The sequence below is a fragment of the Salvelinus sp. IW2-2015 genome, linkage group LG4p (genome assembly GCF_002910315.2).
Source record: "Salvelinus sp. IW2-2015 linkage group LG4p, ASM291031v2, whole genome shotgun sequence".
Taxonomy (NCBI): Eukaryota; Metazoa; Chordata; class Actinopteri; order Salmoniformes; family Salmonidae; genus Salvelinus; species Salvelinus sp. IW2-2015.
The window spans coordinates 889,800-910,525 of record NC_036841.1 but is presented as its reverse complement, the minus strand read 5'-3'; the positions used below and the strand labels follow the sequence as shown (position 1 = coordinate 910,525).

General features: G+C 43.4%; 1 protein-coding gene across 1 annotated transcript; it reads left to right on the top strand.

The window, feature by feature from the left end:
• The first annotated feature begins 5,034 nt into the window (after positions 1-5,034).
• LOC111958440 (junctional adhesion molecule 3B-like) lies at positions 5,035-20,071 on the top strand. The gene is made up of 9 exons (XM_023979701.2): positions 5,035-5,430; positions 11,873-11,941; positions 12,066-12,179; positions 12,293-12,445; positions 12,797-12,999; positions 13,144-13,243; positions 16,106-16,238; positions 18,688-18,739; positions 18,893-20,071. The coding sequence occupies exons 1-9, from the start codon at positions 5,382-5,384 to the stop codon at positions 18,926-18,928; spliced, it is 909 nt and encodes a 302-aa protein (XP_023835469.1). The 5' UTR covers positions 5,035-5,381; the 3' UTR covers positions 18,929-20,071.
• The last annotated feature ends 655 nt before the right edge of the window (positions 20,072-20,726 follow it).

Sequence of the window (20,726 nt, the reverse complement as noted above, 5' to 3'; positions counted from 1 at the left end):
TCAAARTCAGTGCCTCTTTGCTTGACATCATGGGAAAATCTAAAGAAATCAGCCAAGACCTCAGAATTTTTTTTGTAGACCTCCACAAGTCTGGTTCATCCTTGGGAGCAATTTCCAAACACCTGAAGGTACCACGCTCATCTGTACAAACAATAGTACGCAAGTATAAACACCATGGGACAACGTAGCCATCATACCGCACAGGAAGGAGACGCGTTCTGTCTCCTAGAGATGAACGCACTTCGGTGCGAAAAGTGCAAATCAATCCCAGAACAACAGCAAAGGACCTTGTGAAGATGCTGGAGGAAACAGGTACAAAAGTATCTATAGTCACAGTAAAATTAGTCCTATATCGACATAACCTGAAAGGCCGCTCAGCAAGGAAGAAGCCACTGCTCCAAAACCGCCATTAAAAAAGCCAGACTACGGTTTGCAACTGCACATGGGGACAAAGATCGTACTTTTTGGAGAAATGTCCTCTGGTCTGATGAAACAAAATTAAAACTGTTTGGCCATAATGACCATCGTTATGATTGGAGGTAAAAGGGGGAGGTTTGCAAGCTGAAGAACACTATCCCAACCGTGAAGCACGGGGGTGGCAGCATCATGTTGTGGGGGTGCTTTGCTGCAGGAGGGACTGGTGCACTTCACAAAATAGATGGCATCATGAGGGGGAAAATGATGTGGATATATTGAAGCAACATCTCAAGACATCAGTCAGGAAGTTAAAGCTTGGTCGCAAATAGGTCTTCCAAATGGACAATGACCCCAAGCACACTTCCAAAGTTGTGGCAAAATGGCTTAAGGACAACAAAGTCAAGGTATTGGAGTGGCCATCACAAAGCCCTGACCTCAATCCTATAGAAAAATTGTGGGCAGAACTGAAAAAGTGTGTGCGAGCAAGGAGGCCTACAAGCCTGATTCAGTTACACCAGCTCTGTCAGGAGGAATGGYCCAAAATTCACCCAACTTATTGTGGGAAGCTTGTGGAAGGCTATCCGAAACGTTTGACCCAAGTTAAACAATTTAAAGGCAATGCTACCAAATACTAAATGAGTATGTAAACTTCTGACCCACTGGGAATGTGATGAAAGAAATACAAGCTGAGAAGTAAAAGATAAACTAGATAATACACTGATGAGTGACATACAGAATAAGGAGTCAAAGAAGATCAAGATGTAGGATTTAAGGTAAACATTAAACACTTCCCTAGGAAAGCAAATAACTTTACAGGGATTGGGTTGGCCAGATTGAAGTACTCGGCCAACCCACCTCGTTTCCCTTTAACTCCTGGTGAGTACCAGTGTTATAGATACAAGAATGGCACCGAGAACATAGATGATTTTAATGGCTGAAAGGTAATCGTTAATGTGACTAACTTAGGTTTGGAAGTACAGGAGAAAATTCTTAACCTAACAGCACCTATAACTGATGTAGGGTGGGCTCGTACCAGCCAATGACGCATACGACAGAAACTACCAGAAAGGGTGGTTAGGCACTTGCGCCCCGGGGTTATTGGTCCAACCAGTTCGAGTTAGTCATCAGAGACAAGTTATAGGAGGCTAAAGTAGGCACAGGAGGAGTTTTGACCAGGATGGGAGTAGCTTTGTCTAGATGGATGCTATTGGTATCCTCAGGGAAGTTACAGATTAATACAAAGCTATGAATCAAATGGGTGAAGACTTTACCACTACGTTCTTTTGGTGGTTGACAATAAATAAAAATGGGGATTGGATTAATTACATCTATTATAATTAACAGAGATTCGTGAATGAGACTGGGGATGCAGTAAAGGGGTTCTCTGACCAATTATCCGCCACCTCCCTCATGACCTGGTAAAATAGACTGACTCTCGATATGTTAATTGGCAGAAAAGGGTGGGGTATGTAGAATGATTGGGGTTCATTGCTGTACGTTTATTTTTTAATAACACAGCTCCAGACGGATCAGTGACCAAGGCCCTGGCTGGTTTAACCACATTAGCTCACGAATTAGCAGAGAACTCTGGGGTGGATAATTCTCTTACAAATTGGTTTGACAGTATGTTTGGGAAATGGAAAAATGTCATCACTGTGTTGTGGGCAACTTTCACCTGTATGAGTGTTTTGGTTCTGTGTGGATGTTGTTTGGTCCCCTGTGTGAAAGGTTTGATTACCAGGACTCTGGAGAGGTCAATGATGCAACAGATGGTGAGTTACGGACCGATTCCGAGCTCCGGACAGTGGGATGACTCCAGGCCTAGGAGATGGCTCCGTTTCTTTTAACTACGAGGAGCCAATGTTGGATGAGACTATATAGGATTGTTTAGACTGTTTTTTTATGAAGATTGTAATAAAAATCCTAACAGGAAGCGTTATGATTGGATATAGGCCTGTAACAGTCATTGATGAATATCGAATGTACATACATGTATTGGTTTGGATTATCCTTGTATACAATTGATGTATCAGGGTGTATTATTTAGTCATTAACGGTGGATTGTTGATGGAATTTATATGTTTAAATGAATGATTCGAATATTTTACCTGAAACTATATAATTGTATGTAATTGATTAGAATCATCAATGAAATACATTAGAATCATCAAATTATTATTAATGATGTGTGTAGTCTTAGTCAGTAAAATTATAATAAAGTATGTGTGTAGTTTTAGTCAGAATTAGGGTAAAACAATATATCTGTACAATATGTCTCTATAGTATCTTAAACACAGACTGTCTGAGCAAGATTCGGTGCCGACCTTGGCTAGGGGCCACTGAGAGATTTGAGGGAGGACAGTGAGTGCTTCTCACGGTCCCTAATCTTTGTCGGCTGGGTATTGATACAGTATGTGCGTAGGATACCTACTGTTTGTGTGCAAAAGTATGTGCGTAAGGAGCTAGTATAAAATGAATGGTTTTGTACAACGAACTAGCGCGCCCGTGAATAAACATTTTGACTATCATAGCTGGGCCTCCGTCTGTTTCATTCAACCAGTATCTTACAAATTCCGGGTTGCAGACTGAGTAGTTTAATTGAATTGGGTTTATGAACATTGAGAACATAATTCTCGTAACAGGCAATGCTACCAAATACTAGTTGAGTGTGTGAAAATTCTGACCCACTGGGAATGTGATGAAACAAATAAAAGCTGAAATAAATCATTCTCTCTACTATTATTCTGACATTTCACATTCTTAAAATAGTGGTGATCCTAACTGACCTAAAACAGTGAATTTTTACTAGGATTAAATCTCAGGAATTGTGAAAATCTGAGTTTAAATGTATTTGGCTAAGGTGTATGTAAACTTCCGACTTCAACTGTAGATTGATTGTTGAGAATAATGGGGAAGTCAGCGAGGCTTATCATTTGATGGATTTGCATATAGCCTATGAGTAAAGGGATATAAACCATAAACTAATCCCCACTATAAACCATAGGTTTACAATAACACTGTAATAATCACGTATTAACCCTTAATAATATTATCTGACCTAAGGCAATTCGCACAAGGGCAGATGATTCACTGGGTGTTGATTGGGACTACAGTACAGAGGAATTGTGCTGTATGTGGGGTGTGTTTGGAGTGACACATGACACAGTATAATGATTGAATGACAATCAGTGATGTTTGGTCATATACTGCCACCTGGTGGATTTATGAGAGAATGAAGACGTGTGACCAGATTCTGGCAACAATACATTTTGCTTTGACAGTCCACATTTATCTTATTTTACAACCTGGTCTCATAGATTGGACGTAACATAGTAAATGTATGGGTGGGCATATTAAGCAAAGGTCTAGCAACCCAAAGGTTGCCTGTTTGAATCTAATCACGGATAACTTTAGCATTTTAGCAACTTTGCAACTACTTACTAGATTTCTGTTACTTTGCAACTACTTAGCATGTTAGCTAACCCTTCCCCTAACTTTAACCCCTAACCCCCAGCCTAGCTAATGTTAGCCACCTAGTTAGCGTTAGCCACCTAGCTAATGTTAGCACAACAAATTGGAATTCGTAACATATCGTAAATCAGTGGAGGCAGGTGGGAGGAGCTATAGGAGGATTGGGTCATTGTAATGGCTGGAATGGAACAAAGTCAAACGTGGTTTTCTCAGTGGCACACAATTTTCATGCCATTTTGGTGCTATACATCACAGTTGGCATAGATTTCATCACGCATACGGTTGCACATAGTGTCAAGAACAAGACTGGTGTCATGTAGAAAATGACAGCGGATCATATATCCATATCATGGAATCTATTCAACACACAACTAAAGCCATAGAGCACAGGTTGGCAATTTGGCCAAGCCTAACTACATTAATGGATGTTACTGTTTCATCAGGGAGACACAAAGATGAAGTAAACAAGTGTAATTATGTTTGCTATTTCATGCAGCCACAGAATAGAAAGATGCTAAACAAATATTTTGGATTCAAATTTCGCATTGTTTAAAGTTGAGAAATGGCCTATCATCGTGAGACTGGGTGTGTATGTGTGCCTCAAAAATAATATGGTAACGTTGGCCTCATGCATATGCTCTCAAACAAATAAATAAAACCAAGGTCATCCAAAATCCATCAGATTAAGAGTTTTTTAATTAAACCAGCAACGCAAATAATTAATCTTAGTGATTGACACAATACTGGAATTTTTATATGTTGACAAAATAATCGCATTGAAATTAGATTAAATTTAGTCATGATCAGTTTAATATATTTCATTCAAGTAAATTTTGTAGGTTGGCTTGATAGCGGCATTGACGTTGTTGGTTGGCTAGCAAGCAAAACTTGACGTTACAAATTAACTTTGGGGGAAACTGGTCCAGCCACTTGGTAGCTAGCTATTGTTCGTACAAATAAAGCAACACGATGTACTCATATTAAAGTGCAACTGTAAACTATAAACCCACCATAGTTATATTTATGAATTACGTCCTAGGTGGAGGGTTCTCGGATGAACGTGGACGCGCATCCGACAGTCCTAGCACTTTGAAACCCACGCCCACCGTGACGTATAGCACCACCCACCCGGCGAAATGGCTTGAAAAGAGTGTGTACCGTTTCTCTCACCTTAACCTGTCATGTTCACAGAGAATCACATTTGCATTGATTAGTTCTCGGGGTCAAAGCTGCGTATGGGATATATCAGAGAGAATTAAGGAGCATGAATCTTGTTTTGCACATTAAGGAAATTGCATTATTGGACACCATCATTATAAAACAGATGTAAAGGCATTTCCGGTTTGGGGACGATGCCTTTTCCGCCCTGATGCCCTTGTAGCTATGGAAACGTCCACCAGCCTGTTCACCCTTTCAGACCAGGCACTACGTGTGATGTAGCTAGCTAGATGGTTTATGTGTGCCAGAATTACCGATAAATCAGACGTTTCAAGATGGCGTTACAACGACTGATGTCTTTTTTCATCCTTTACTCGATTCTTGGTAAGTTATTTTCATTTCCACTAAAATAAGGTGTAGTGTAACGGTACATGTTGTGCATCGCAAATGTATTCATTCGCAGACATGGCAATGCTTTTTTATGAAAATGATCGCGCTGACTAGCTAAACGGTTTTCCTACTATCCTAGCATACTAGTAGTAGCTTGGCCGGGTGTAAACATCCTGAGGATGAGCCACACAATTATTAGATGGTAATTAATTTTCTTTATACATGCGTTATAATCACATTGAAACGCTCACACAATCCTCAGCAGTTTTTCATTAATATTTAAATAGAGAACAGGTTGTACACACTGCTTTTGCATCTTCTAACGTTGAGCTCTCTTCATCTGTCGCTCAAAATGTGATGATGATGTCAACCGTTATTTCCATCCAAGCTGTCAGGTAGGCCTACATTTCATTGTATGAATTATTTTATTCTGCTAAAGACTCTGCTACCGCACGGCAAGCGTTACCAATGCACCAAGTGTTGAACCAACAGGACCCTGAACAGCTTCTACCCCTAAGCCAGAAGAATTCTAAACAAGTCTGCTAAATAGCTAACCAAATGGCTACCGGGATTACCTGCATTGACTCTCTTGCACTGACTCTATACCCACACACATACACTACATGGCCAAAAGTATGTGGACACTGCTCGTTGAACATCTCATTCCAAAAGCATGGGCATTAATATGGAGTTGGTCCCCCCTTTGCTGCTATAACAGCCTCCACTCTTCTGGGAAGGCTTTCCACTAGAGGTTGGAACATTGCTGCTGGGATTTGCTTCCATTCAGCCACAATTTCATTAGTGAGGTCGGGTACTGATGTTGGGCAATTAGGCGTTCCAAATCATCCCAAAGGTGTTTGATGGGGTTGAGGTCAGTTCTCTGTGCAGGCCAGTCAAGTTCTTTCATACTGACCTCAAAAAACCATTGCTGTATGAGCCTCGCTTTGTGCACGGGCACATTGTCATGCTGAAGTTGGAAGTTGGAAGCACATAATAATCTAGAATGTCATTGTGTGCTGTAGCGCTAAGATTTTCCTTAATTGGAACTAAGGGGCCTAGCCCGAACCATGAAAAACAGCCCCAGACCATTATTCCTCCTCCACCAAACTTTACGGTTGTCACTATGCATTGGGGCAGGAAGCCTTCTCCTGGCATCCGCCAAACCCAGATTAGTTCATCGGACTGCCAGATGGTGAAGCGTGATTCATCACTCCAGAGAACTCGTTTCCTCTGCTCCAGAGTCCAATGGCGGCAAGCTTTACACCACTCCAGTCGATGCTTGGCATTGAGCATGCGAATGAAAATATGCAGTATTTTGTTTTTTTATGTGTTATTCCTTACATTGGTACCCCAGGTAATCTTAGGTTTCATTACATACAGTCGGGAGGAACTACTGAATATAAGATTAACGTCAACTCACCATCGTTCCTACCAGGAATATGACTTTCCCGAAACGGATCCAGTGTTTTGCCTTCCACCCAATACAATGGATCTGATCCCAGCCGGCGACCCTATGCGACGCCGTAAAAGGGGCAAACGTAGTGGTCTCCTGGTCAGGCTTCGGAGACGGGCACATCGCGCTCCACTCCTAGCATACTACTCGCCAATGTCCAGTCTCTTGACAATAAGGTTGATGAAATCCGAGCACGGGTAACATTCCAGAGAGACATCAGGGATTGTAACGTTCTCTGCTTCACGGAAACATGGCTAACTCAAGAGACGCTAACGGAGTCGGTGCAGCCAGCTGGTTTCTTCACGCATCGCGCCGACAGAAACATACATCTTTCTGGTAAGAAGAGGGGCGGGGGTGTATGCCTTATGATTAACGAGACGTGGTGTGATCATAACAACATACAGGAACTCAAGTCATTCTGTTCACCTGATCTAGAACTCCTCAACATCAAATGTCGACCGCATTATCTACCAAGGGAATTCTCTTCGATTATAATCACAGCCGTATATATTCCCCCCAAGCAGACACATCGATGGCCCTGAACGAACTTTATCTGACTCTTTGTAAACTGGAAACCACACACCCTGAGGCTGCATTCATCGTAGCTGGGGATTTTAACAAGGCTAATCTAAAAACAAAACTCCCTAAATTCTATCAGCATATCGATTGTGCTACCAGGGCTGGTAAAACCTTGGATCGTTGTTATACTAACTTCCGCGACGCATATAAGGCCCTCCCCCGCCCTCCTTTCGGAAAAGCTGACCACGACTCCATTTTGTTGATTCCAGCCTACAAACAGAAACTAAAACAATAAGCTCCCGCGCTCAGGTCTGTTCAACGCTGGTCCGACCAATCTGATTCACGCTCAAAGCTGCTTCGATCACCGGATTGGAATATGTTCCGCATTGCGTCCAACAACAACATTGACGAATATGCTGATTCGGTGAGCGAGTTCATTAGGAAGTGCATTGACGATGTCGTACCCACAGCAACCATTAAAACATTCCCAAACCAGAAACCGTGGATTGACGGCAGCATTCGCGTGAAACTGAAAGCGCGAACCACTGCTTTTAATCAGGGCAAGGTGACGGAACATGACCGAATACAAACAGTGTAGCTATTCTCTCCGCAAGGCAATCAAACAAGCTAAGTCCCAGTACAGAGACAAAATAGAGTCGCAATTCAACAGCTCAGACCAAGAGGTATGTGGCAGTGTCTACAGTCAATCACAGATTACAAAAAGAAAACCAGCCCGTCGCGGACCAGGATGTCTTGCTCCCAGACAGGCTAAATAACTTTTTTGCTCGCTTTGAGGACAATACAGTGCCACTGACACGGCCCGCTACCAAAACCTGCGGGCTCTCCTTCACTGCAGCGAGGTGAGTAAAACATTTAAACGTGTTAACCCTCGCAAGGCTGCAGGCCCAGACGGCATTCCCAGCCGCGTCCTCAGAGCAGGCGCAGTCCAGCTGGCTGGTGTGTTTACGGACATATTCAATCAATCCTTATCCCAGTCTGCTGTTCCCACATGCTTCAAGAGGGCCACCATTGTTCCTGTTCCCAAGAAAGCTAAGGTAACTGAGCTAAACGACTACCGCCCCGTAGCACTCACTTCCGTCATCATGAATTGCTTTGGAGACTAGTCAAGGACCATATCACCTCCAACCTACCGGACACCCTAGACCACTCCAATTTGCTTACCGCCCCAATAGGTCCACGACGACACAATCGCAATCACAACCACACTGCACACTGCCCTAACCCATCTGGACAAGAGGAATACCTATGAGAATGCTGTTCATCGACTACAGCTCAGCATTTAACACCTAGTACCCTCCAAACTCGTCATCAAGCTCAGACACTGGGTCTCGACCCCGCCCTGTGCAACTGGGTCCTGGACTTCCTGACGGGCCGCCTCCAGGTGGTGAGGGTAGGTAATAACATCTCACACCGCTGATCCTCAACACTGGGGCACCACAAGGGTTCGTTCTGAGCCCTCTCCTGTACTCCCTGTTCACCCACGACTGTGTGGCCATGCACGCCTCCAACTCAATCATCAAGTTTGCGGATGACACTACAGTGGTAGGCTTGATTACCAACAACACGAGAGACGGCCTACAGGGAGGAGGTGAGGGCCCTCGGAGTGTGGTGTCAGGAAAATAACCTCACACTCAACGTCAACAAAACAAAGGAGATGATTGTGGACTTCAGGAAACAGCAGAGGGAGCACCCCCCTATCCACATCAACGGGTCAGTAGTGGAGAAGGTGGAAAGTTTTAAGTTCCTCGGTGTACACATCACGGACAAACTGAATTGGTCCACCCACACAGACAAGCGTTGTGAAGAAGGCGCAGCAGCGCCTCTTCAACCTCAGGAGGCTGAAGAATTCGGCTTGTCACCAAAAGCACTCACAAACTTCTACAGATGCACAATCGAGAGCATCCTGTCGGGCTGTATCACGCCTGGTACGGCAACTGCTCCGCCCACAACCGTAAGGCTCTCCAGAGGGTAGTGAGGTCTGCAGAACGCATCACCGGGGGCAAACTACCTGCCCTCCAGGACACCTACACCACCCGATGTCACAGGAAGGCCATAAAGATCATCAAGGACAACAACCACCAAGCCACTGCCTGTTCACCCCGCTATCATCCAGAAGGCGAGGTCAGTACAGGTGCATCAAAGCAGGGACCGAGAGACTGAAAAACAGCTTTTATCTCAAGGCCATCAGACTGTTAAACAGTCACCACTAACATTTAGCGGCCGCTGCCAACATACTGACTCAACTCCAGCCACTTTAATATGGGAATTGATGGAAATTATGTAAAAATGTACCACGAGCCACTTTAAACAATGCCACTTAATATAATGTTTACATACCCTACATTACTCATCTCATATGTATATGTATATACTGTACTCTATATCATCTACTGCATCTTGCCATCTTTATGTAATACATGTATCACTAGCCACTTTAAACTATGCCACTTTATGTTACATACCCTACAGTACTCATCTCATATGTATATACTGTACTCTATACCATCTACTGCATCTTGCCTATGCCGTTCTGTACCACCACTCATTCATATATCTTTATGTACATATTCTTTATCCCTTTACACTTGTGTGTATAAGGTAGTAGTTGTGAAATTGTTAGGTTAGATTACTTGTTGGTTATTCTGCATTGTCGGAACTAGAAGCACAAGCATTTCGCTACACTCGCATTAACATCTGCTAACCATGTGTATGTGACAAATAAAATTTGATTTGATTTGATTTGGTGCCAATGTTTGTCTATGGAGATTGGATAGCTGTGTGCTTGATTATATTCACCTGTCAGTAACGGCTGTGGCTGAAATAGCCGAATCCACTAATTTGAAGGGGTGTATACATTTGTATATATAGTGTACACACAGACTCAGCACTGGTACTCCCTGTATATAGCCATGTTCGTTTTCACTCCCTATATATAGCCATGCTATTTTTACTCATTCTTTTTATTTGTTATTCACTGTGTCACTATTTCAACAACAAAAAACAAAAAAACATTTTTTCTATCTTTTTACTCATCCGTAGGGGATCCATAAGTAAGCATTTTACTGTCTACAAAGCATGTGACAAATACAATTTGATTTGGCTGCTTTTACACTGGCTGTGCTGGAATGTCTGGGAAATGGGTTTAAAAAAATATATGGATGGATGGATGCACTGGATCAACAGCTTGGGTCTTTTGAGAGAGAGAGAGATCCCTTTCTTTATGTAGGCTACACAGTGGAAAGCTTTCGGCTATGGCATGCTTTTATTCCAGGCACACAATAGCAATCAGCCATTGTCTTCTTAATTAACCACAGATTCTCTCCCACAGTCTGAAAACTGTCTGGGTCAACAAAGCCTCATGCAGGTGGGGGGATACAGTGAAGCTTGGACACGGTCTGCCTGTCTGTTTGTAGGCAACGAAAAATGAGACATGTAGTTTAAGCTATTTATAGACTAGTAATTCATATTATGTTCAGTCTAAGTACATTGTAAAGGAATTGAAGGTTAAATGAGTGGTTTTACAGGGATAGGCTGTCCCTGCTCTGTTTACCAGAGGAAGATTTGCTGGACAAGCTCTCCTCGTATCTCTCAGGATGGCCAGTCACTTTTTGTTGTAAAAATAGCTCATGATGTACAGGGGTTTGAAAGTCTGTCGCTGTGACGGAAGCTGAGAGTCGGATCTCATCAGCGCTCACAGCTGAGCTAATATGACTGAGTGCTCCACTTTGGCCTTTGAGGCAGTGTTCAAACCCATCCTAAAAGCTTACACGTGTTCTCACAGTCTCTGAGAGGGACGTACAATAAAACTAGCCTATTCTCCACCAAACCGCCAGGTTATTGGAGTACAGGCCCATCTTGCATATGAGGGAATTGTCTTTCATGTGCATCATGAATTGATAACCAGAGACATTTTAAAATCAGCTGCAGTGCTTTTATCTGTCTGGATTATACCTTGGAAGTCCTTAATACACAGATGAATTGTGCTCCAATACATTTCAGTCTTGATTTCACCCCTCATTAGGAATCCTTAATATCGCTGACGCCCACACAGAAGGAGGGACTGTTTTTATTACTCACTGTGTGTTATACTTAGGGAGGCTTAAGAGTTACTAAAATATCTCCCAATTGTTTCATTTGAGAGTGTTTTGTAGAGTTAGGATAAGTGATGAAACGACACTAATCCTGAGACTTGTGCTCTCCTTGAGATGTGCTCCACCTGTCTCCACCTAGACATGAGAAATTATTCTGGAGAAATTGTTAATTTGGACCCTACGGCTCTTTCTCACCCTCTCTGTAGCTATAGGCCTACACCTCCTGACCCTCTAATCCTTTAGGCCTATCTGTTTAACGGGCATTGGCAAAATTGGCACTGTCCTGGAATGAAAATTCTGAAGAGTGTCAGTCCGAATTTTTTTTCTCTCACTTATTTGTTGACTTTTACAGGCTACATTCCATCACTTGGGGTAATCCTCCGAACCACAGACAAGACTGTGTGGGCAAATGAATTTGAACGTAAGTCACTGAAACACTGACTAATTCTCTCTGAATTATTTTTCTTCCATTGCCCGTCTGTCTGCCAGTCTCTTCTGTTGTCTGCCGGTATTTTGACATCGTAGTATCACGGTTTTCTTTCCAGCTATTGAGTTGACCTGCTTGATAGAGTCCATCTCAACAAACAACCCCAGAATCGAATGGAAGAAAATCCAAAACGGCGTCCCTAGTTATGTGTACTTTCAAAATCAAATTTCGGGTAAGATTATTATTTTTTTAAGCACCTTACCAACACCATATTGGCCTAAGAACTGTGTTATTATTCTCTGTAAGTGAATGAGAGATTGGAGTCTGTTTTTGCCTCTCTATTAGGGGACTTGGAGCACAGAGCCCAGCTGATCCAGCCGGCTAACCTACTGATCCTCAACACCAGCCGTGCAGACACTGCAGAGTACCGCTGTGAGGTCGCTGCCATTGATGACCACAAACACTTTGATGAAATTCTAATCAGTCTTGCTGTCAGGGGTGAGGTCGTATTGTCATATTCCCGTGTCACTTAACCAATGCAGAGCTCCCACCTTGTCATTAGCCTGAGATATATGTGTGTCCGCTGGTCAATCTCAGTATAGGCCTAGTGTGTTGTTGACCAATGTTTTAATCCTGTAGTAGAGTTTGCTGTGTTTTTTCAGTGTTGTCTATTTCTAAGTAAAGTGTGCTCACTCTCTCTCGAAAGAAAACTGTTCTTTGGGTGCCGTAGTATGACCTCTGCCCTTTGCCTATGTGTATGTGTGTCTTCCAGGGCAGTTGGGAAAAAGCAGAAGTCGAATTCCTGTCGGACCATTGTGTACAATTATTATTTATTTATTGTCTGTGCAGTAAAGCCTGTGGTGCCCAGGTGCAGTGTGCCTGTGGCGGTGACTGTTGGCACGTCCTCTGAGCTGCGCTGCCTGGAGAACGAGGGCTTCCCTGCCTCACAGTACCGCTGGTTCCGTAACAACGAGGAGCTTCCCCAGGACCCAAAGAGCAGCCCCAAGTTCATCAACTCCACCTACTCCATTAACGCTGACACGGGTGGTCTGGTAAGGAATCAATGGAGATTGAACGGAAACTAGATACATGAATATCATGTTTAATGAGACAGTAGATCCAACTGTTGGATGATGTTGGTACAAGAGAAAAGCTGTATGATGTATTGGGGTTGATTTTGGCGTTTTTCCCTGCAGAAATTCCGCCGGATGAGAAAGGAGGATGCGGGGGAGTATTACTGCCAGGCAAAGAATGTAGCTGGACATGCACAGTGTCCCACACAGCTGATGGACGTCTGTGAGTAGGCCATCCTGCACTAAACACCCAACTGACATTCTTACTGCAACTATGTATTGTTTACATCCCCGTTACATCCCCGTTATTTGCAAGAGGAAGCGACGCAGGTACAGAGGACAAAGAGCCGGATGCCTTGTCAGGACCCGGAGAAGGCGAGTGGGAAAGCTGCCGTTACCGTCAATACTACTCGCCAACGTGCAATCATTGGACAATAAATTAGACGAGGTACGATCACGAATATCCTACCAACGGGACATCAAAAACTGTAATATCCTATGTTTCACGAACTCGTGGCTGAATGACGACATGGATATTCAGCTAGCGGGATATACGCTGCACCGGCAAGATAGAACAGCACACTCCGTAAGACGAGGGGGGGCGGTCTGTGCATATTTGTAAACAACAGCTGGTGCATGAAATCTAAGGAAGTCTCTAGATTTTGCTCGCCTGAAGTAGAGTATATTGTGATAAACTACTTGCCTAGAGAGTTTTCAGCTATACTTTTCGTGGCTGTTTATTTACAACCACAGACAGATACTGGCACTAAGACCGCACTCAGTCAGCTGTATAAGGAAATAGGCAAACAGGAAAGCACTCACCCAGGCGCTCCTACTGGCCGGAGACTTTAATGCAGGGAAACTGCACATTTCTATCAACATGTTAAATGTGCAACCAGAGGGAAAAAAATTCTAGATCACCTGTACTCCACACACAGAGACGCGTACAAAGCTCTCCCCCTCCATTTGGTAAATCTGACCACAATTCTATCCTCCTGATTCCTGCTTACAAGCAAAAATTAAAGCAGGAAGCACCAGTGACTCAGTCAATAAATAAGTGGTCAGATGAAGCAGATGCTAAACTACAGGACTGTTTTGCTATCACAAACTGGAACATGTTCCGGGATTCTTCCGATGGCATTGAGGAGTACACCACATCAGTCACTGGCTTTATCAATAAGTGCATCGAGGACGTCATCCCCGCAGTGACTGTACGTACATACCCCAACCAGAAGCCATGGATTACAGGCAACATTCGCACTGAGCTACAGGGTAGAGCTGCCGCTTTCAAGGTGCGGGACTCTAGAAATCCTGCTATGCCCTGCGACGAACCATCAAACATGCAAAGTGTCAATACAGGGCTAATATTGAATCATACTACACCGGCTCCGACGCTCGTCTTATGTGGCAGGGCTTGCAAACTATTACAGACTACAAAGGGAAGCACAGCCGCTTGCTGCCCAGTGACACGAGCCTACCAGACGAGCTAAATCACTTCTATGCTCGCTTCGAGGCAAGCAACACTGAGGCATGCATGAGAGCATCAGCTGTTCCGGATGACTGTGTGATCACGCTCTCCGTAGCCGACGTGAGTAAGACCTTTAAACAGGTCAACATACACAAGGCTGCGGGGCCAGACAGATTACCAGGACGTGTGCTCCGGGCATGTGCTGACCAACTGGCAGGTGTCTTCACTGACATTTTCAACATGTCCCTGATTGAGTCTGTAATACCAACATGTTTCAAGCAGACCACCATAGTCCCTGTGCCCAAGAACACAAAGGCAACCTGCCTAAATTACTACAGACCCGTAGCACTCACGTCCGTAGCCATGAAGTGCTTTGAAAGGCTGGTCATTGTTCACGTCAACACCATTATCCCAGAAACCCTAGACCCACTCCAATTTGCATACCGCCCAAACAGATCCACAGATGATGCAATCTCTAAGCTAAGGATCCTGGGACTGAACACCTCCCCCTGCAACTGGATCCTGGACTTCCTGACGGGCCGCCCCCAGGTGGTGAGGGTAGGTAGCAACACATCTGCCATGCTGATCCTCAACACTGGAGCTCCGCAGGGGTGCGTGCTCAGTCCCCTCCTGTATTTCCTGTTCACCCACGACTGCATGACCAGGCACGACTCCAACACCATCATTAAGTTTGCAGACGACACAACAGTGGTAGGCCTGATCACCGACAACGACGAGACAGCCTATAGAGAGGAGGTCAGAGACCTGGCTGGGTGGTGCCAGAATAACAACCTATCCCTCAACGTAACCAAGACTAAGGATATGATTGTGGACTACAGGAAAAGGAGGACCGAGCACGCCCCCATTCTCATCGACGGGGCTGTAGTGGAGCAGGTTGAGAGTTTCAAGTTCCTTGGTGTCCACATCAACAACAAACTAGAATGGTCCAAACACACCAAGACAGTCGTGAAGAGGGCACAACAAAGCCTATTCCCCCTCAGGAAACTAAAAAGATTTGGCATGGGTCCTGAGATCCTTTAAAGGTTCTACAGCTGCAACATCGAGAGCATCCTGACTGGTTGCATCACTGCCTAGTACGGCAATTGCTCGGCCTCTGACCGCAAGGCACTACAGAGGGTAGTGCGTACGGCCCAGTACATCACTGGGGCTAAGCTGCCTGCCATCCAGGACCTGTACACCAGGCGGTGTCAGAGGAAGGCCCTAAAAATTGTTAAAGACCCCAGCCACCCCAGTCATAGACTGTTCTCTCTACTACCGCATGGCAAGAGGTACCGGAGTGCCAAGTCTAGAACAAAAAGGCTTCCCAACAGTTTTTACCCCCAATCCATAAGACTCCTGAACAGGTAATCAAAGGGCTGCCCAGACTTTTTGTATTGTGTGCCCCCCCCAACCCCTCTTACGCTGCTGCTACTCTCTGTTTATCATATATGCATAGTCACTTTAACTATACATTCATGTACATACTACCTCAATTGGCCCGACCAACCAGTGCTCCCGCACATTGGCTAACCGGGCTATCTGCATTGTGTTTATGGGTTTGGGTTTGGGTTTATGTTACCCAGATCTCATCTCAAAATTCCCTGTTTGTATTTTCAGATGATGTCGACATTGTGGGGATTTTCCTGAAGGTGTTGGCGGCATTGGCTGGATTCATTGTTGTGATGGTGGGGGTTTGTCATGCACACAAACATCACTGCTTCTCCTCCGGCAAGGATCACACAGGAACCAAGTAAGTAGGGCTATGCAGTTTCAAATAGAGGTCGACCGATTAATCGGCATGGCCGATTCATTAGGGCCAATTTCAAGTTTTCATAACAATCGGTAATCGGCCTTTTTGGACGCCGATTATGGACGATTACATTGCAATCCACATGGAAACTGTGTGGCAGGCTGACCACCTATTACGCGAGTGCAGCGTCAAATGGACCTTGTGGCTGCAAGAATCCAAGGTAAGTTGCTAGCTAGCATTAAACTTATCTTATAAAAAAACAATCAATCTTCATAATCACTAGTTAACTACACATGGTTGATGATATTACTAGGTTAACTAGCTTGTCCTGCTTTGCATATGATCAATGTGGGGCCTGTTAATTTATCATCGAATCACAGCCTACTTCAACTTCGCCAAATGGGTGATGATTTAACAAAAGCGCATTCGCGAGAAAAGCACAATCGTTGCACAAATGTACCTAACCATAAACATCAATGCCCTTCTTAAAATCAATACACAGAAGTATATATTTTTAAACCTGCATATTTAGTTAAAAGAAATTCATGTTAGCAGGCAATATTAACAGGGAAATTATGTCACTTCAACAGTTTGGGCCGCCTGGCTCGTTGCGAACTGTGTGAAGATCGTAATTAATTTGCCAGATTTTTACATAATTATGACATAACATTGAAGGTTGTGCAATGTAACAGCAATATTTAGACTTAGGGTTGCCACCCGTTCGATAAAATACGGAACGGTTCCGTATTTCTTTAAAAATAAAAATAATTTTACCCCCCTTTCTCCCCAATTTTCGTGGTATCCAATCGCTAGTAATTACTATCTTGTCTCATCGCTACAACTCCCGTACGGGCTCGGGAGAGACGAAGAGATGTGTCCTCCGAAACACAACCCAACCAAGCCGCACTGCTTCTTAACACAGTGCGCCTCCAAGCGCGCCACCCGGAAGCCAGCCACACCAATGTGTCGGAGGAAACACCGTGCACCTGGCTCCCTTGGTTAGCGCGCACTGCGCCTGGCCCGCCACAGGAGTCGCTGGTGCGCGATGAGACAAGGATATCCCTACCGGCCAAACCCTCCCTAACCTGGACGACGCTAGGCCAATTGTGCGTCGCCCCACGGACCTCCCGGTCGCGGCCGGCTGTGACAGAGCCTGGGCGCGAACCCAGAGACTCTGGTGGCGCAGCTAGCGCTGCGATGCAGTGCCCTAGACCACTGCGCCACCCGGGAGGCCCTACGGTTCCGTATTTCACTAAAATAATAAAAGTTTTGTTTTCTAAATGATAGTTTCCGGATTTGACCATATTAATGACCAAAGGCTCGTATTTCTGTGTTAATTCTATTATAATTAAGTCTGATTTGATATTTGATAGAGCAGTCTGACTGAGCGGTGGTAGGCAGCAGCAGGCTCGTAAGCATTCATTCAAACATCACTTTACTGCGTTTGCCAGCAGCTCTTAGCAATGCTTGAAGCGCAGCGCTGTTTGACTTCAAGCTTATCAACTCCCGAGGTTAGGCTGGCAATACTAAAGTGCCTATAAGAACATCCAATAGTCAAAGGTATATGAAATACAAATGGTAGAGAGAGAAATAGTCGACGCGTCATAATTCCTATAATAACTACAACCTAAACTTCTGAACTGGGAATATTGAAGAACTGGGAATATTGAACACCCAGCTTTCATATGTTCTCATGTTCTGAGCAAGGAACTTAAACGTTAGCTTATTTACATGGCACATATTGCACTTTTACTTTCTTCTCCAACACTGTGTTTTTGCATTATTTAAACCAAATTGAACATGTTTCATTATTTATTTGAGACTAAATAGATTTTATTTGTGTATTCTATTAAGTTCAAATAAAAGTGTTCATTGTTCATTCAGTATTGTTGTATTTGTCATCATTGTTGTAATTGTCATTATATATATATACATAAATCGTCCGATTAATCGGTATCGGCTTTTTTTGGTCCTCCAATAATCGGTATCGGCGTTGAAAAATCCTAATCGGTCGACCTTTAGTTTCAAGTTTCAAAGTTTATTTGCCACGTGCACAGGATACAACAGGTGTAAAACAGTACAGTGAAATTCTTACCTTGAGAGCTCTTTCCAACAATGCAGTGAAAATAATAGTAATATAGATAATAATAGAACATTTGATTAAAAATGAAATGTAAAAATTAACCCAAAAAGTACGATATAGGTTGAAAGGGAAAGGGGGATACCTAGTCAGTTGTGCAACAGAATGCATGCAATTGAAATGTGTCATCCGCATTTAACCCAAACCCTCTGAATCAGAGAGGTGCGGGGGGGGCTGCCTTAATCGACATCCATTGTTCTGTACAGGGCTTTTAAAGCTAAATGGACCAGTTTAATAGTGACATATTATGTGAAGTGATTTGCTTAGTACATCTTTGTGTGGAAATTAAGGATTTATTGTGTGTTTTAGCTACAAACTTCCAGCGCAGGATGATGGCGTTGACTATGCCGTAGCAGATGAGGTGAATAAAATTAACTTAATTGTGTTTTCTATATTATTATTATTATTATTATTGAGCTAAAGTGTAATCACAATGTATTATTAAAAATGACAAACGAAAAGAATTATCAACTGCAGATGGATGTCTTTTTTTGATAATTTATATTTCCATCAGGGTCACTTCCGTCACAAATCATCATTTATCATTTGACATCTGAGATAGAGGAGACACACTGAAGAGGAAGCAGAGACACACTGAAGGGGAAGAGGAGACACACTGAAGAGGAGACACACTGAAGAGGAGACACACTGAAGAGGAGACCCACTGAAGTCAAAAGCGTGCCAAATCCCATAATGGGGCTTCGTGTGAGAAATTTGAGCTGTAACATTGCACATGAACCTACAAGCTTGCCAAAGTTATCATAATGAAAAAGATCAATCATTATTTCAAAATTTCTGATAGGCAATTGCAACGTCATGTCCCTGTTAGTACACTGTTTACTTTTTTTTGTAGCACAAATATGTTTTGTCCTCAGTCATTACTGTAACTACAATTACAGTACGATTTTTTTTTAAAGCTGTGACTTTTGAACTTCCACCAGCATGTTCATCTTAACTGATGCTGGAACATTCCCCCATACTGTTTTTAGACAAACAAGGTTTTTTACTTCCTAAAATTTCTACAAAGTACAACAAACCTGTTTTAAAAAAACAGTATTTCATAACCTCTGAATGCAAGCTGGACTAGTTTATGTTAATATGAAGGTAGGTTGTGTCAATAGTTTTATATATACACTACCGTTCAAAAGTTTGGAGTCACAGAAATGTCCTTGTTTTTGAAAGAAATGCAATTTTTTTTGTCCATTAAAATAACATCAAATTGATCAGAAATACAGTGTAGACATTGTTCATGTTGTAAATGACTATTGTAGCTGGAAACGGCTGATTTTTTATGGAATATCTACATAGGCGTACAAAGGCCCATTATCATTAACCATCCTGTGGTCCAATGGCACGTTGTGTTAGCTAATCCAAGTTTATCATTTTAAAAGGCTAATTGATCATTAGAAAACCCTTTTACAATTATGTTAGCACAGCTGAAAACTGTTGTTCTGATTAAAGAAGCGATAAAACTGGCCTTCTTTAGACTAGTTGAGTATCTGGAGCATCATTATTTGTGGGTTCGATTACAGGAACAAAATGGCCAGAAACAAAGTACTTTCTTCTGAAACTTGTCAGTCTATTCTTGTTCTGAAAAATGAAGGCTATTCCATGCGAGAAATTGCCAAGGAACTGAAGATCTCGTACAACGCTGTGTACTACTCCCTTCACAGAACAGCGCAAACTAGCTCTAACCAGAATATAAAGAGGAGTGGGAGGCCCCGGTGCACAACTGAGCAAGAGGACAAGTACATTAGAGTGTCTAGTTTGAGAAACAGACGCCTCACAAGTCCTCAACTGGCAGCTTCATTAAATAGTACCCGCAAAACACCGGACTCAACAGTGAAGAGGCGACTCTGGGATGCTGGCATTCTGGACACTGTCCAGTGTCTGTGTTCTTTTGCCCATCTTAATCTTTTATTTTTATTGGCCAGTCTGAGATATTGCTTTTTCTTTGCAAATCAGCCTAGAAGGCCAGCATCCCGGAGTCGCCTCATCACTTTTGACGTTGAGACTGCTGTTTTGCGCGTACTATTTAATGATGCTGCCAGTTGAGGACTTGTGAGGCATCTGTTTCTCATACTAGACACTTTAATGTACTTGTCCTCTTGCTCAGTTGTGCACCGGGGCCTCCCACTCCTCTTTATATTCTGGTTAGAGCCAGCTTGCGCTGTTCTGTGAAGGGAGTAGTTCACAGCGTTGTACGAGATCTTCAGTTTTTTGGCAATTTCTCGCATGGAATAGCCTTCATTTCTCAGAACAACAATAGACTGATGAGTTTCAGAAGAAAGGTCTTCGTTTCTGGCCAATTTGAGCCTATAATTTGACCCACAAATGCTGATGCTCCA

Bases quoted from the DNA above. Each gene is read 5' to 3' on its own strand.
- LOC111958440 (XM_023979701.2), top strand. From the start codon at position 5,382: ATGGCGTTACAACGACTGATGTCTTTTTTCATCCTTTACTCGATTCTT. The intron at 5,431-11,872 runs GTAAGTTATTTT...TGACTTTTACAG, and splicing joins CATCCTTTACTCGATTCTTG to GCTACATTCCATCACTTGGG. The intron at 13,244-16,105 runs GTGAGTAGGCCA...TTGTATTTTCAG, and splicing joins CACACAGCTGATGGACGTCT to ATGATGTCGACATTGTGGGG.